This window comes from Nelumbo nucifera, chromosome 8, assembly GCF_055504915.1.
Source record: "Nelumbo nucifera cultivar China Antique chromosome 8, China Antique-T2T, whole genome shotgun sequence".
Classification (NCBI taxonomy): Eukaryota; Viridiplantae; Streptophyta; class Magnoliopsida; order Proteales; family Nelumbonaceae; genus Nelumbo; species Nelumbo nucifera.
In genome coordinates this window covers 957748-975592 of record NC_142656.1, presented here as the reverse complement: position 1 = coordinate 975592, position 17845 = coordinate 957748, and the positions used below count along the sequence as shown (strand labels likewise).

The 17845-nt window shown below is 40.2% G+C and overlaps 1 protein-coding gene across 5 annotated transcripts in view; it reads right to left on the bottom strand.

Annotated features, from left to right (window-relative positions):
* The window catches only part of LOC104600468 (phosphoinositide phosphatase SAC2-like), a 35130-nt gene that overhangs the window by 9706 nt on the left and 7579 nt on the right, over nt 1–17845 (bottom strand). For all 5 annotated transcript variants that reach the window (XM_088893525.1, XM_088893526.1, XM_088893527.1 and 2 more), the window contains 5 exons: nt 15122–15309; nt 14917–15014; nt 14648–14781; nt 14418–14546; nt 2724–3084 (listed from right to left, as the gene is read on the bottom strand). In XM_088893525.1, coding sequence (XP_088749651.1) covers nt 2724–3084; nt 14418–14546; nt 14648–14781; nt 14917–15014; nt 15122–15309 — 910 coding nt within the window. The remainder of the gene's footprint in view (nt 1–2723; nt 3085–14417; nt 14547–14647; nt 14782–14916; nt 15015–15121; nt 15310–17845) is intronic.

Sequence of the window (17845 nt, the reverse complement as noted above, 5' to 3'; positions counted from 1 at the left end):
CAGATCGGGTCACTTGTCTTTTACCTTGTTAACAATCTTGTTTCCAAAGTTGTTTCAAAATGTGCTAAATGAGAGTCTGTTTTGTGAAATGTGTCAATTGTCCAAACATTGTAGAACAAACTATCTAAGCTATAGTAATGAAATTTATGATCCTTTTGATTTGATTCATTCTAATGTATGGGATCCTTCACCCATTATTTCTATGGATGGCTATCGTTACTTTATCACTTTTATTGACCACTTTACAAGATGTACTTGGATTTACTTGATGAAAGGAAGAAAAGAAATTCCTAGAATCACCATAGTCTTCTATAAAATAATCGAGACTCAATTTGGAAAAAAAGATTAAACAATTTCATTTTGATAATGCGGGAGAGTTCTTCAAGAATTCTCTAAATGTGTTTTTTGATGATGAGGGACCATTATATTAGTCCGTTTACAATTTCACTCCACAACAAAATGGAGTTAAAGAGAGGAAAAATAGACTAATAGAAACTTCTTGTGCTCTCTTGTTTCAAAACAAGGTGCCAAAGAAATCCTGTCCGATATTTTAAGCCCAAGCCCAAACCCACAGGCCTGAAATCCTGTCCAAGCCCAACTTAGATCAGGTCAAGCCGGGCCAGCACATCAGGCTACCTGGCCCATGAACAGGTCTACTTTTAACCCAGCTGAATTGCACTTCCACATCTTTAGTCAGCCATTTAAATCTTTTTTCCTCATTGTTGTACATCCAGAAACCTTTGCCTTCCTTTGCAGTCCTTTAAACCAGCTGAATTGCACTTCCATATCTTTAGTTAGCCATTTAAATATTTTTTTCTCGTTGTTGTACATCCAGAAACCCTTGCCTTCCTTTTGCAACCATTCCACTATAACTTTGAGTCACCTTCAATAATCAACTTCCTAACATCCATTTCCTTCGCCTTTTGCACTCCTTCCATGACTGCCATAACCTCAGCCCTTGGGGAGTCACCTACATCAATTGGACCTGAATATAACCCAATAAATCTGCCTTCACCATCTCTAAAAACCCCTCCAATACAGAAGGACCCGGGTTTCCAGTGTTACTCCCATCAAAGTTCAATTTAATGTAATTAGGCATTGGAGGAGACCAAACAAGACTTATATGGGGTCTAAGACTCAGAACTGGCCACTTCCAAGAATTCAGGATATCACCTATTGAGAAGTTGGCAAACATATCCATAGATTTAACCCAATGAATCACTCTCACCGTAATGGTTCTATTATAGCTCCTCTACTTTCCTTTTCTGAAAACAATTTTGCATTCTTCCCTTCCCATATGGCCCAAATTACAGCCACCCTATCACATCTCCATAAAATTCGTCCCCTTTTCTTTGGCCACTTCAAGAAAGAGGAATCAAACAAGCTTTGCACATTAGTCAGGGGAGACCACCTGCACCCAAATAGCAAGAAAAACCATTCCCAAATAAAAGTAACAAAAGGGCAAGAGATTAATAAGTGAAAGCAAGTTTCTCCATTATCCTTACACATAATACACCGGTGAGGAGGTAAGCACCAATTTGTTCTTTTCCTTTGGAGTAAATCGCAGCTATTAAATCTTTCTAGGAGGACTTCCCAACAAAAGCCCCTAATTCTTGGAGGGATAGGATTACACCATACCTCAACCACTGGAAACGAAATTCCCAAGGGATCAAAAGGTTGAATGAGGGCCTTAAAGAAAGAAGCACAAGAAAAGGAACTGGAGGAAGGAGTCCAAATACGGCTGGAGGTTTTGAGGATTCCAAATAAACCCCATCAAAGATATGAAGCAAATCCAGGACCTCATTAACTTCTGAATCCCTCACACCCCTCCTTCAGCTCAAATCCCAATCAAAACCAGTTCTTGAACTTGAGGGAACCAGGAAAGATGCCACAGATTTACCTTTATATTGCGAAAGTGCAAAGAGAGGGGTATTTATCTTTCAATGGTAGATTACCCACCCAAATATGTCCCCAAAATTTTATAAGGTTACCAAAACAAAGATCGACCCTTCTATAAAGTTCAATATGTTCCCAAATATGTCCCCTTATAAGGACATTCCTTGAAAGACAAAACTTACAAGGGGATATAGCAGAAGCAATAGCTTAAAAAAGTCACAAGCATACATAATTATGCATGTCAGACTTTAAGACATCTTGTAAATTAAATTTATTTATTAGCTAAAAAATAGACCCTTCTATAGTTGCTAATGTTTTTTTCCTGACATTTCCCTTTTTTTTGAGAAGAAGGTAGGTTGTCATTCTTTCATTTTTCTGTATACCAGTATGTTCCTGTACCATGAGGCACTTTCCAAGCAATGTATATTCCTGATATTGCCATTTTTCAATTAGGGGATTATAATAAATCAGCATGAACCATTATTACACAACCACTCAAAAAAAATAAAATAGAAGATTGAAACCATTAATGTTTTACTGGTGGGGGGGGGATAGGGAGGAACCATTTGGGAGGGTGGAAAATCAACATGGGTGGGGAGTAATACAAGTGAAGATTTCTGGGCCATGGGAGGGGGGGTGGAGGACCAAAGCTCCCCCAGGTCCCCCCTGGCTCCACCCTTGGCCATAGGATATGGATATCGGGTTCCAGATACTACAAGGCATCCTATGTCTGAGGTAGTGGTTCCTGAGCCACATTTCCAATTTGACAAAATACCAGCACTAAGTTGGACGATTTTTAGGTACTACCAACATAGTTAGAAGGTTACCTTATTGTGTGCAGCAGACCCACCATACTGAAGTGCAAGAATGTCACCCATTGTCTCATAAAAAGCCATCAAGTCATCAGCTAAAGGTGCATCCAGATCAATATTTGGTGCATCTATAAATCCCAGTGCATGCAGCTGATGTCCAAGTGCAGCCAAACCATAGGCATATTGGGCAACATTTGTACGATCCAAGCAATCTATACAATTCGTCCTGAGGACACCTTGTTGAAGCATAGGTTCCTTGACCATGTGATTTCCATTAACATAACCGGTATCCTTACTGGGTCTAGTTACCAAATTGTTGGTGTTTTCACTGTTGCTACTATGTTCACCAGGAGGCCTATCACCAACGTCATTTTTCCTGTAATGGATTTCACTGTAAGTACAGCTTAAAATGAAAAAAAATGCATGTGCCAAGAAAACGCAAGTACTGTTATTTGACCACATTAGGATAGAATTTGAGGATACATCCTTCAACATAAAAGTCCGAAGGTGGTAAGCAGGGAGGTCCCACTTTATATGTTATAATTATATTTAATATGAACTGACTTAAATTCTCATATCCAATTGGTGGCTGAAGGATATGGAGGGTAGGGAAGTCAAAGTGGTGGTTAATTGGGTGTCCTCCACCTACCACCCATACAAGTTTGGTTGGGCATGTTACCAGTATAATGTAGTCCTGCCCAATGTCAGGGTTGTGTTCAAACCCTTCAAAGTCAGGTCATTGAGCCCCTATCCAAGTTGTTTCTCTGTCCTCCCATATGACTTATTTCATTCCTGATAAGATGACTTACAATTCTCTCTTCTATCAATCTATAGAATTGCAGGTAAAGATGAATATTGTACAATTATCGTATTGGCTTAGTGTCAACATAAGTAGTTTGGCAGTGGTTAACGGTAAATATATGAAAGAAAGTGGAAATCTCTTGTTCAGCAAATAGTTTGAGCCTTTATGGCTTTCAGGTTTTCTGTGCAAAAATAGGAACTGGACAGCTAGCAGCTTAAACCTTTTGAACAAAGCTATAGTGGTTGCTTGCAGAACTTCTATGAGAAGATTGGATCTGAACAGCAAACCGTGTAGGCATTTAGAGGGAGCACTATGGTGGTTTGCTTGCAGATTTTCTGTGCAGGAAAAGTTTGTTGATGGCTCTATGACCACTTCTTTGCCTCACTTAATTTTGAAGCAGGAGGTTACTTGATTCACCTTTCTTTTATGGTGTTAGTTTGCCCTTTTAAACTCTCTTTTTCTCTTATCACTGACTCAACCCTATTATTGCCATGCTTGATTGGTAGTAGGTGCAATGTGACCAGAGTTAGGAAGACCAATCTGTAGCAAACTCAATGGAATGAGTTTTACACAAGGGGCGCAAAATGCAGAGTTTTGACTCCATCAGTTGGGCCTCAAACTGAACCCCTTTGAGATTTCACAAGTGGTCAACATGAATAAATCCAAGTTGTATCCCTAGTTCTACTACCTCTTCATGAAGATGCACGACAGATATGTACTTCTCAATTTTTTGAATCTGTATAAACAACAATCAGGTATAGAAGATACTAATGATAGCCGGCAAAATTGAAGAGACTAAAAAATTGGACTTACTCGTGTAATACAAGGGTGGGATTTACTAAAACATTGAAGAGACTAAAAGTTTGGGAGAATGGAAGAAACAAAAGAGAGAATTGCAAAAAGGATTGAAATGCTAGACCAAAAGGAAGGCCAGAGAGAGATTAGTGTGGAGGAAAGGTCAGAGAGGAGGATTTTGGAGGGAGATGGTAACACAAAATTCTTTCACTCAATGGCAAATGGAAGAAGAAGAAGAAACTTGATCTCTAGCGTTGAGGTTGAAGGTTAGGAGATAACTTTGGGGGAGGAGATTGTCAAGAGTTTTGTGGAGCATTTTAAGTCGATCTTTGCAGCTTTAGGAGAAAGGAACACAGAACTAGGAAACCTGGATTGGAGTAGAGTACTGGACACCCAAGTAACCCTTCTAGAAAAGTCTTTTAGTGAGGAGGAGGTCCATGAAGCAGATTTTCAATGGATAGATCTAAAACTCCAAGACTCAACGGTTTCTCAATGGCTTTTTATTAGGACTGTTGGGAAATCATAAAGACTTGATTGAGGTTTTTGGTGAATTCTTTCATAAAGGGGAAATTTCACCAAGCAAATGCTACTTTCCTAGCCCTAGTACCTAAGAAGAAAGAAGTCAAGACTCCAAAGAACTATAAACCTATAAGCGACGTGGATAGCCTCTATATCATTGCTAAAGTCTTGGATGGGATATTTAAGACTGTTGCCTTTGGTAATCTCCCAAAATCAAGGAGCATTTGTGGAAGTGAGACAAATAATTGACCATATTCTTGTGGCAAATGAGTGTGTGGTTGAAAGGAAAAGGCAGGGAGGGGAAGGAATGTAAGCTAGATTTAAAGAGAGCCTATGATATGATGGATTGGACTTTTCTCTCGGGACTGATGGAAAAAAATGTTTTGGGAGAAAGATGGAGAAAGTGGATAGAAGGTTGTACAAGTTCAGCACATTTCTCAATACTAATCAATGGAGTGGCTAAGGATTTTTCCCTAGCTAAAAGAGGTCTAAGGCAACGCAACCCTTTCTCCCCTTTCCTGTTCACTCTTATTGCTGAGGTATCGAGTAGAATGCTCAGTAAGGTTGATTTAGAAAACCAATTTATGGGCTGGAGGATTGGTAGAAATGAGGTTGTCATTGTTAGAATATTAGAGTTATGTTTGGCTGATAAGAGTTCTTATTAGCCCATTCTTATGTTTAACTTATCTTGTAACTGGGCTTGTGTTAATGGGCCTAATCCTGTTTAATGTTTAAGTCATCTAGGTGTCCCATCACTAATCAGGGGCATCCCAGTAATTTCTTGTACCTTGTACTATATTCATCTATAAATAAAGAACTGGTCGACTGGCTAGTACAGTTCGACATTCTCTTCTTTTCTGTCACTCTTTTCTTCCTTGCTACTTCGAGTATAGCACTTCAGATTACATGGTATCAGAGCATTAGCTCCTTCCTGGTTTCAGCAGGCGCACTCTCTTCTCTTGCTGTCTTTTTCATCTTCTCTTTTCCTTTTCTGGGTTGCTGCAGTGAAGACCTAGGAGTGTAAGAGAGTAAAGCAAGTTCGAACCTAGGGTTTCTCTTGGTTGTAGGACTCAAGAGAAGTAAGACCCAGAAGTAGATGTCCTACTAGATTATCTCCAGCAAATAGTAGCTATTGGGCTACTAAGAGAGGTCTGTATAGGACAGACCTAATTGAGGACTGTTTTCAGCAGTCCTAGCACTAGCCGAAAGAGGGAGAGCTTCCTCTACAGTTGCAGCTTCGTGCTCCAGCAAGACTTGCGGAGAACAAGTGGTAAAGACTTAGCCTTCTCTACAGTTGCACCTTCGTGCCCCAGCAAGACTTGGGCAGAACTGTGGTAACTTCAGTTACAGATTCTCTTCAGGTCGGTTATCAGTCCTACTTTGTGAACTTCAGTTACTGCACTGCACAATTACTTCAAGTTGCACAACAAGCCCTAACTGAAGTAACTTCAGTTACTAGCACTGTGAACTGGTTCAGTTACAACCCTGTACTTGCTACTTCGGCCAGTCCTAAACAGCACTGCACAATACCCGAACTGTGAACACTTCTACCAGCACGGTGAACACTGTGACCACTTCGGCCAGTCCTAAACAGAATCACCTACAGCACTGTGAACAACTCTTGGACTGAAGTCAAGATGTCCTCACTATCCGGTGAAGTTTCCTCTAGAGATAACAGACTTGTTACAAGGTCCTCAAACCTGGAAAACCCTAATCTGCACAGCTTGCAGATTACAAGTGTGCTGCTAGATGAGTATAACTTCAGAGAGTGGTCTGTCTCAGCAATGCTGTTCATTACCTCTCGTGACCTCACAGGCTATTTGGATGGAGACAAGAAACAACCAGAAATTGGCAGTCCTGAATACACCGTGTGGCGTAAAGAAAATGCCACAGTCATGTCTTGGTTGCTGGCCTCTATGACTCCTAGGGTGGCCAGAACTGTTCATCACTTCCCCACAGCTGCTAAAATTTGGGAGAAAGTATCTAAGACATATGGCCAGAAAAAGAACAATGCTAGAATTTACAGGCTGAACCAAGACATTGCAGCCCTAAGGCAAGGAGACATGTCCGTGGCAACCTACTTTGCAACACTGGAAGGCCTCTGGGAAGAGCTTGACCACCATTTGATTTTGGATTGGGAAAATGCTAATGATAAGGGGAGGCATGATAAGCAGATTGAGGAGGGTAGAGCCTTAATGTTTCTGGCGGGTCTTGACCCCGTATATGAAGGTATAAGGTCACAGATTCTAGGGAGAGATGAATTACCTGAGCTTCACCATGTCTACTACCTGGTGAGGAATGAAGAAGTAAGGAGAAAGGAGATGCAAATTAACTCCCAGACACAGTCAACAGAACAACCTGAAGAACATTCAGCCTTAGTCTCCACTAAAGGGAATAGATTTTCAGACAAGAAGTCCCTCAAGTGTACACATTGTGGTGGTGAGAAACACACAAAGGAGAAATGTTGGGTCCTGTACCCTCATCTGAAGCCAGCTGCTCTGAGAAAGGACAAAAGGCAACAGAAGGGCCACACAGCAAGTGGGAATCTTGCCACCAACAACAGTAGTGACAACTCACAGAGTATTCAGACAGTGTCATCTTCCACCGCAAGGCAGGCTATCGACTCCTCTGGACCAAGTACTTTGGGCTTCACAGCTAGTGAGGTAGAGGTTCTCAGTCGGGCATTAGCCCGTCTGAAGAACAATTCTTTAGCTTCCACCTCTCTTGCCAAATCAGGTACAGCCTCTGCATTTAGTGCATCTAGTTCCATTAATTCTACCTCTTGGGTGATTGATTCCGGAGCCACTGACCATATGACACATATGTCCTCCTTATTCTCCACATATCATTTGTTGTCTGGCCAGGATAAGATGAGAGTAGCTGATGGGTCCCTCTCCACCATCTCTGGAAAGGGGGTGGTTGACCTAAGCAAGGATCTCTCTCTTAAATCAGTCCTACATGTTCCTAGTCTTACCTCAAATCTGTTGTCTGTTTCAAAGCTTACAAAAAACTTGAACTGCAGTATAACTTTCTTTCCTTCTCATTGTGTCTTCTAGGACAGATTGACGAGGAGAACGATTGGGAGTGGTCATGAGTATGGGGGCCTCTACTACTTTGATGAAGATGTCAGCTCAGCCATGCAAGCTTCTACTACTAGTCCGGAGAGTGTGGAGTCAATAGCTAGGCTGCACTTGTGGCATGCTAGGCTAGGTCATTTGTCCTTTTCTTCCTTAACAATGTGTTTCCCGAATTATGTAAGGGCATTTCGAGTCAGAGTTTAATTTGTGATGTGTGTCAAATGTCAAAACAATGTAGATCAATGTATCCAATTTCTAGTAATGAAATTCAAGCCCCTTTTGACTTGGTTCATTCTGATGTTTGGGGTCCTTCGCCCATTGTTTCCATTGATGGCTTCCGTTACTTCATCAGTTTTATTGACCATTATTCTCGGTGCACTTGGATTTATCTGTTGAAAGGACGTGAAGAAGTTCCCCGGATAACTATGATGTTTTGCAAGATGGTTGAAACACAATTTGATAAAAAGATCAAGCAATTCCGTTCAGACAATGCAGCTGAATACTTTGAAAGATCCCTAAACTCATTCATGGAAGATGCAGGTATGTTACATCAATCATCGTGTGCTTACACCCCTCAGCAAAATGGGGTCGCTGAGCGCAAGAACAGACATCTATTGGAGACAGCTCGAGCCCTTCTTTTCCAGCACAATGTGCCCAAGCAATATTGGTCTCAAGCTGTTCTCACTGCATCATACCTGATAAATCGGATGCCATCTAAGGTACTGGGTATGAAGACCCCTTTCTCTGTTTTGTGTCCCACTCTTCCAGAATTTCCTCTTCCCCCGCGGGTTTTTGGTTGTACATGCTTCATACATGTGAAAGATCCAAAGAAGACCAAGCTGGATCCTAAGGCTACAAAGGGAATATTTTTGGGGTACTCTCCTACGCAGAAGGGGTATAAGTGTTATGATCCTGTCTCCAAGAAAAAATATGTCACCAGGGATGTAGTCTTTTTTGAGTTTCAACCCTATTTCAGGTCTTCTCAGAATCCTCTTCAGGGGGAGAGTAGTGGGTTGGAAGAGGATTCTCATTCTCCCTTCTTTTTTGTTCCCATTTCAGCACCTTCCACTACTACTAGCTATAACATTCCGGGTCAACCTAGTGAGACTTCCACTGTGCCAGTTGCTTCTCCAGATTCGGCTGATACTTCTGAAGGTTCCAGTAAACAAGAGAAAGAGATACTTACATATAGTAGAAGGAAGAAGGCCCCTCAACCTCATGATTGCAACCAGTTGAACTCAGATCAATCTGTCTCTGCAATCCAAGGTAATTCTGATTCACTCAATTCAGATTTGGATCTTCCTATTGCTCTCCGTAAGCCTGTTCGTTCTTGTACCATTCGGCATCCCATAGCCGATTATGTTTTTTACTCACACTTATCCCCTGCCTATCATTCCTTTGTGTCTGCTCTTTCCTCTGTAAGTGTCCCTTCCAGGTATTCAGAGGCGGCATCTGATCCAAGGTGGAAAGAAGCCATGAATGAGGAGATGAAAGCCCTAATGAAAGCAAGGACATGGGAATTGGTGGACCTGCCAGAAGGGAAAGGCACTGTTGGGTGCAAGTGGGTATTCACAGTAAAGCACAGGGAAGATGGGTCAGTTGAGAGGTACAAGGCCAAACTCGTGGCAAAGGGGTTTACACAAAAGGAAGGAATTGACTATAAGGAAACCTTTGCCCCAGTAGCAAAGCTCAACACAATCAGGGTTCTACTGTCACTAGCAGCAAAATTCTCTTGGGAACTTCATCAGCTGGATGTGAAGAATGCCTTCCTAAATGGTGATCTTCATGAAGAGGTATTCATGGAACCCCCACCTGGATATGATGTTGGAAAGAAGGTATGTAAACTAAGGAAAGCATTATATGGTTTGAAGCAATCTCCCCGGGCATGGTTTGAGAGACTTTGTTTGGCCATGAAGAAAGTAGGGTACACTCAGAGCAGTGCAGATCATACATTGTTTACAAGGAGACAGGATGACAAACTTATAGCACTCATTGTGTATGTGGATGATATGGTGATTACTGGAAATGATGTGAGAGAGATGAAGAGGCTGAAGGAGTTCTTAGCTTCAGAATTTGAGATCAAAGACCTGGGAAATCTGAGATACTTTCTTGGAATTGAAGTTGCTAGATCAAGAGAAGGAATCTACATATGTCAAAGAAAGTATGTGCTAGATCTCCTAGAGGAAACAGACATGATGGGGTGCAGGCCAGCAGACACTCCAATAGAACCAAGCCATGGATTACAAGAATCAATGGGTGAGGAATACTGTGATAAGGAAAGGTACCAAAAGTTCGTAGGAAAACTGATATACTTATCCCTTACTCGGCCAGACATTGCCTATGCAGTGCATGTTGTCAGTCAATTCATGCACTCACCAAAGACCCCTCATATGAGAGCAGTGGAAAGAATCCTCAGATACTTGAAGACTTGCCCAGGGAAAGGAATTTTATTCAGAAAAAACAGCAGACTTGAAATTGAAGCCTACACTGATGCTGATTGGGCTGGGTCTGTTGGAGACAGAAAATCAACCTCAGGTTACTGTACATTCTTGGGAGGAAACCTAGTCACATGGCGTAGTAAGAAGCAGAATGTTGTGGCTAGATCAAGTGCAGAAGCAGAATACCAAGCTATGGCACAGGGGGTTGCTGAACTCTTATGGCTCAGGATTCTCCTTAATGAACTTGGTATCAAGACAGAGGGTCCTCTCAAGCTGTATTGTGATAATAAAGCTGCTATCAACATTGCCAACAATCCTGTGCAGCATGACAGGACAAAACATATTGAAATTGATCGACACTTTGTCAGAGAGAATTATTTCAGGAGAACTCTATGTGCCTTATACTCCATCAGAGATGCAGATTGCAGATGTATTAACTAAAGGGCTGGCATCAACGAAGTTCAGGGACATACTTGGCAAGCTAAACATGATTGATATCTATGCTTAGCTTGAGGGGGAGTGTTAGAATATTAGAGTTATGTTCGGCTTATAAGAGTTCTTATTAGCCCATTCTTATGTTTAACTTATCTTGTAACTGGGCTTGAGTTAATGGGCCTAATCCTGTTTAATGTTTAAGTCATCTGGGTGTCCCATCACTAATCAGGGGCATCCCAGTAATTTCTTGTACCTTGTACTATATTCATCTATAAATAAAGAACTGGTCGACTGGCTAGTACAGTTCGACATTCTCTTCTTTTCTGTCATTCTCTTTTCTTCCTTGCTACTTCGAGTATAGCACTTCAGATTACAGTCATGACTCACTTGCAATTTGTAGATGACATAATTATCTACTGTGAGAACTATACAAATCTCAATTCAAGGAAATTCAGAGCCTTAAGCTGATCGCTTCCAAAGGATATCAAATTGAAGAGTCAACTGGGAAAAGAGTGGTGTGGCGGGGTTAACTTGGGAGAGGAAGATATTCTTTGGATAGCTGAAATCTTAGATTGTGAGGTGAAAACTGGCCCCTAGAGTATCTTGATTTGCCATTGGGAGGAAACCCAAGAGCAGATAGCTTCTGGAAAACAGTTGAAAGATTTGCAAAAAACTCATCTTTGTGGTAGAGAAGCTATCTTTTGGGAGGAAGAATCACTTTGATCAAATCCACCCTAGCAAATTTTCCCACTTACTACTTGTCCAGTGTCCATGTTTAGGATCTCAACAAAAAATAGACAATTACCTAGAAAAATTGATGAGGGACTTCTTGTGGGAACCGGCAGAAGAAAAGAAAGACCATTTGGTAAAGTGGGAACAAGTGTTTAAATCAAAAGAGCAAGGAGGGTTAGGTATTGGGAATTTGATTGCAAAAATTACAGCTCTTCTAGGAAAATGGCTTTGGAGATTCCCCTTAGAAGGAGATAGACTGTGGCACAAGGTTATTAAAAGCATTAATGGTGTAGCGGACAATGGCTGGGATGCAAAACTAGCACCTCATTCTAAACTACTTTCGTTTTGATGTGGGTTCTGGGAATAGAGTCTTATTTTGGGAAGACCTCTGGCTTGGGGACCTACCACTTAAGTTGCAATTCCCAACACTCGTTATCAAATCATAAGACTGAACATGTTTCAATTTTTGGCTTGCCCTCAAAACACGGGTTAAACTGGGACTTTGGTTTCAGAAGGAGGTTAAGGGATTTTGAATGTGGAACGCTTATTCTCCTAATCTCTTTTTTGGAAAAAAGTTTAGTTGGACCAAAATCTTTTGGATAGCAGAATTTGGTACCCCTCACCTCATGGTCCTATGGGGAAGACACTCCCTATGAGAGAAATTTGGTGTAAACCAACCCTCCTACAGTGTAGGCTCTTTGTTGGGAGATGTTCCTTGGAAAGATTAAGACTTGTAACATGCTAAAGAAAAGAAAGCCAAGTTACTTGCCTCTCTCCTCATACGTGTTTCTTTAGTAAGGCTAGTAGTGAGACCCTTCCTCATTTACTAATCTCTTGCTCTTTTGGGACTTGCATTCGTAAATACTTTCGTCCTCTCTTTGGTTGCAGATGGGTTCCCCCATAGGATGTGGTTAGTTTGTTCGACTCCAACTTCTGAGGCAACAGAAAAAAGGGGAAGATGTTTGTGGAGGATAACAAGAGCAGCTTTGGTGTGGAATATTTAGGAATAAAGAAACCAAAGGATCTTCAATGAGAAGAACAAGTCAAAGGAAAAAGTGATCAAAACCATTTAAGTAAGAGCTGCACATTGGGCAAAAACATTAGAACTTTTCAGAAATTTCTCTACAAATGACTTGTTATGGAAATGATTTGAAGTGATACAAACAAACACACAAGGAAGTCATGAGAATGAAATGGATACCTCCAAGGTTCAAAGTATTGACACGTATCGTCCCATATCGGCCAATACATATCGTTCTGTGACCCCTCCGATATGCCCCTACAATGGGTGTATCGAAGGTCTGACCGGTTCAGGGGGTAGAGGAGACCTAAACCGGCCACCCTGAACCGGTTGAAAAAAAAATAAAAAAAGGGCCTGAAACACTGTATCGATTCGCCCGATACGCCAGTATATTGATATTTTGAACCTTGGATACCTCTAAAGTCGACAAACTAAAACTAAACTTTGATGGCAACTCCTTTGGCAATCTGGGGAGGGCAGGGTAGTCTTTAGAAACCATAAAGAAGTTTTAGTGGCTTTGTTCTTTGGGATTGGGACCAATTGGATTCAGAGACTTGGTTAAGGCTGAGATAATGGCTCTTCTACAAGGATTAGAACAAGCAGTACAACTACGAATTAGAGAACTGGAAGTAGGAGAGTCCAATGATTTAAAAGGCACGCCTAGGCGCATAAGCAAGGTGCATTTTAGGGTAGGCGCCTCGCCCAGGTCCTAGGCACAACCCATTCAAAAGGCGCACGCCTAGTGCGCCTAGGCGTGCACCTGGTGCACCTTGCACCATAGCCCAAGCGTGCGCCTTTTGATAATTTCCCACTTTTTCCTTTTTTCTGAGTCTGGCGGCTGGGCCGGGGGCTCCGCCCCCAGGCCCCCATGCCATGCCCCTTGAGCTAGCCCAAACAAGTCCATGTTAGGGTCTTAAATTCTTAGTTCACTGTTGTGCATTCATTCATCCTCATAAAATATCTTCTTAAAAGCAATTAAAACTATAAAATTATTATCTTTTTTGTGTGAAAACTAAGAATTTAAGGCCCTAACATGAATTTGTTTGGGCTTGCCTCGAGGGGCGTGGCACAAAGGCGGCTCGTAGAATTAGGAATGTAATATGTCACATTACCTACTTGATGCAATTGAGAAAAAAAAAGAGATTGTGGGTTTTATATGCTTGAAAATGTTTTATATGTTTGATTTCATTTTTAAATTCTCAATTGAATATGCTTTACATATTATATTTATGTATTTTAATTTTAGATACTAGGTTTTTTAGAACATTTATTTTAAAACTTAAGTGTATATTTTTATTAATATTATGTTTTATAATTTTTTTGATTTTTTTGCTTTTTTTATTTTTTTGAATTTTTAGCTTTTTTTTTAATTGTGCGCCTTGCCTCAAAAAGGCGTGCGCCTTGCCTTGCGCCTCAGGCGCAAAATGGCCCTTGCGCTTTTAACACATTGGGAGAGTCCTTATTGGTTATTTCTTGGGCTAAGAAAACCAATTCAGCCCTTTGGAAATACAGATCTATGTCTAGGGAAATTGACTTTATTGGAAAGAGTTTGAACAATAGTTTTGGCTGGATTAAAAGGGCAACAAATGGGGTGAAGGATGTCCAAGCAAAACAGGGAGATGATAGATCAACTTTATTTTGGGCAATGTTGAAATCTGTTAGTGGTAAAACAGGGAACTATCAAATCTAAGCATTGGGGGCAAGCAGTATTCTGATAAATTTGGGCTACTGAGTAGCTAAAACACTTGTATCTAATCTCAGAGTTCAATAAAGAAATTTTTTCTTGCTGATAAAAAAAATCATAGTCAGCAAAACTAAAATCTAAACAGAATGCTTTTCCAAAAGTACAATCTGGCAAAAATAGTTGATGCACTTTTTATTAATACTCACTTGAAGTGGGGCCACTTTAAACACCCTTCAGTTTTCAAAGTAGGCATTATTTGACAATAAAAAAAGCCTGTAAAGTTCAATGCATATGCAGCCACTTTGCCTAGTAGAGCCAAAACATTTGCTGCTTTGCTGAAAAAAAAATCCAGGTTATTTGAAGTCAGATTATGTTACTAAAACAGAACTTCAACAAAATATAAGAAATCCAAAGAGAAAATATAAAAGTCATCCACCTCCTAGAATGTTTATTCAGATCCCAATGAAGGAACTTTAAGCGACTATCCTCTGATAGATCTTTATTAATAAAATCAATTGCATTAGCAAATTCGGCCCGGAGTATAGATTCCCGGGGCTTCTTCTCATGTGTCTGTCCACAGCCAACCATATATTAATAAAAATAAATGAAAGAAAGGATAAATATAGTGGAGAAACTTCTATTATTGAAGCTTTGTAAATGATTACAGATTACATTCCAGTCAGTAATGAATATAAAGGAACTTACCTTAATCAAATTCAAAATGATTATTGGGTTTCCATATCTCTTAACAAGATTCTCAAAATGAAGTCTGGTAGCTTCATAATTTTGGTCCTTCCTTGACACTGAATGAGAATGAGATGCAAGTTATAAGATAATATAGCTTATGTACATTTCTTTAAATTACCTATAAAATTCATTTATTTTCAATTTCAACAAGCTTGACACATACAAATAATGTCAGGTTTAATGTTCAAGCGGGATGTTTCTTGGGACCAGAAAAGGGGTATTGAGCCTCGGTTCTGCACAACAGAACTTATTTGCGTTGAAGATCCTTCAGGAACATCTTCACAAACAATTTGTTCTGTCTCAACATCATTAGCTACTCTACCTTTCTCATTTACACCTCGTTTCAGATACCTACAACAAGAGTAAAAAGCATGTCGAGTTTCAAAATCAATAGCATGTAGAAAAAACTAAGGATATTATTGGGAAAAAGGGTTATTTAAAATTCCTAATCAAACTCCACATGCAGGGATGTGGTTTTATAAACCCAACATTTTTAGGGCACATATGTGAGATAGTGAACCACGATCAAATGATTTCTGTATATTCAGGAAGAAATGGCTATTGTAGAATGCTTTATAGAAGGCAAAAAAAGGAAGTATTGAAGCATGAAGATTAGGCATCAGAAGTCCTCATTTTCCTAAAACTAGCCCTGAATTCAAATAGGATGACATATGCGAACACTAAAATTTTGGTCTTACCTTATAACAGTACAAGGCTATATGTATCATGTTACAAGAATTAAGGACTATAATTCTTATACCAGAACAAATACATAAATGAATTAACCACCATATTAACAAATTATGATAAGACAAAAAAATTGCCTCAATTAAAAATTACCCTTTGGTTTATTTAAATATTGAAAAGCTATAATGCTTAGTCATCATAAATTAATAACAAGAGCCATGGAAGAAGTGGACCTCAATCCGAATACCAACAGCAAAGGAGTTATTAAAAACAGTTGCAGTCTTAGAAACCTCTTGATGCACATTAGGCATGGTATTTATTTATAACCAAAATCCAGTCATAGAAACCTCCTCAGAAATTAGCAAATATCTTCATACAACACATCTCTCTAAATGCTAAATGTGATCAGGCTATAGGTAAAAATAGACCAAAAAAGGCAAAAAGGAAGAAAAGTGGATTTGGGTTATCGCTTGAAAATAGAAATCAATGAAATGGAAAGCTAAGTACTGCTGTGGAGAGCAAAGCTCTCTCAGAGTGGTCAGCTGCAGTGGTTCTTAGATCAGAACATGGTGAGGATAGTTGCTACGTCATCTCTGGAATTAATGCAAAACCAAAATAAATGCCAAGAGGAGGTGGAGATGGAGAGGTGGAAAGAGCAACATCATTAGGAGAGGTGGAGATGTAGAGATTGGGTCATGAAGGTCTGAAGATGGTATCGGGATGGCTCATTCTAAAGCAGTAGGTCGGGTGTCCAATTTCTATTCACAAAACAGTAGATGCGAAGGGTGGGTTGAATGCAGTGTCTAGACAAAATGTCCAGGCCCAAGAAGGATTGCAGGGAGCTGTTCACCATGAAAGAGGCAATAAGCTGATAACTAGGGAGGTTGGCTTTTTTGAGGAAGGTGGGGATTTAGAAATAAATATTGGAAAGGGCAAATTTCAGGGGGTTGGTTGTCAAAGTGGTTCGATGAAGGAGCGGTTGATAGAAGATGGTGTAAAAGGGGTTGATCATTAGGGGATGGAAAGGTCTAAGCAAAGCAAGATCTCAATAATTTTAAGGGAAAGAGGGGGGAGAAGGGGTGAAGAGGGACGTTCAGGAGGACTGGATGAGATTGGTTCTGCTAAAAATCAAAAGGAAATTAGGCAGGCAATAACAAGGATGGGAGAACCTAAGAAGGATGGAGAAATTGAGGAGTTGAACATGGTTAATAGGGTGGATGAGAAAGGCCGTTAGTGTGGTAAGGAGGATCAGGGGCACAAAAAGAGGTTGAACTTTAGAACAAAACCTTTAATTGAAGACAGAGATAATGAAGAAGATTAAGGAAGAGGAAGTTGATCAACCAGATTTGGTTGTTGTTGACGAAACACATTCAGTTGGAAGAGAGGCTGATTTGAAGAAAATTGTGAATAAAGTGGCGGAGGTAAGTAAAATATTGGGATTTTTTTTGGTGAAGAGTTTGAAAGGAAGGTGTTAACAGAAGTGTAGGATAATCTGGCTCCCGAAGAAAAGGGTTTTAATTTAGGTGTTGCTTAAGCTTTCGGCAATACGAGTGCAACTGGAATCATTGGTCTGACTGGTAGAGTGTGGAGAGGGGGTTGAATTCGAGACTTTTAAGAAAAAAGTGGTTTTGGAGTTTGAGACTTTCAATGGTGGGTGATCTAGAAAATTATTCTTGTTTCAGTGCTTTGAAAACTGATTTGCCTGCATTTGAGAATGGAAACAGTGAAATGGCTAAGGAAAATGTAGAAGGTTTGAGGCCCTTGGATCATGGGATTATGTGCGAGGCAGAAATGATTGGCTCAGCTTCTGTTACACAAGTTTTTGTAAGAAAGTTGGGGTGGACATAGGAAGGAAAAGGTATGTAATTTCACTGGAAGATCCTAGTACTGATGGTTTCACTGTAGGGGATTGAAAAAATCAAAAGGATCTTGCAATTGTCAGTTGGTTCATGTCAGCAAAGTTTTCCATCATTTGAAGGAAGATCTTGTTGGGGATGGTCCTTGTAGTAGATTCAAGAGAATATATAAGATGAAGGGGATGAAAATCAAATCAAGATTACAGCATTTAACAAAGACCAGTTGTGAATCGAATCCTTTGGAAGAAGCTTTGGACATGGAGGCTTTGGAACCTATTTCTAGTAGTCAAAAAATAAGTTTTTCCATGGGAAAAGTAGATGCAGGATAAGCTCAATTTAGCTGA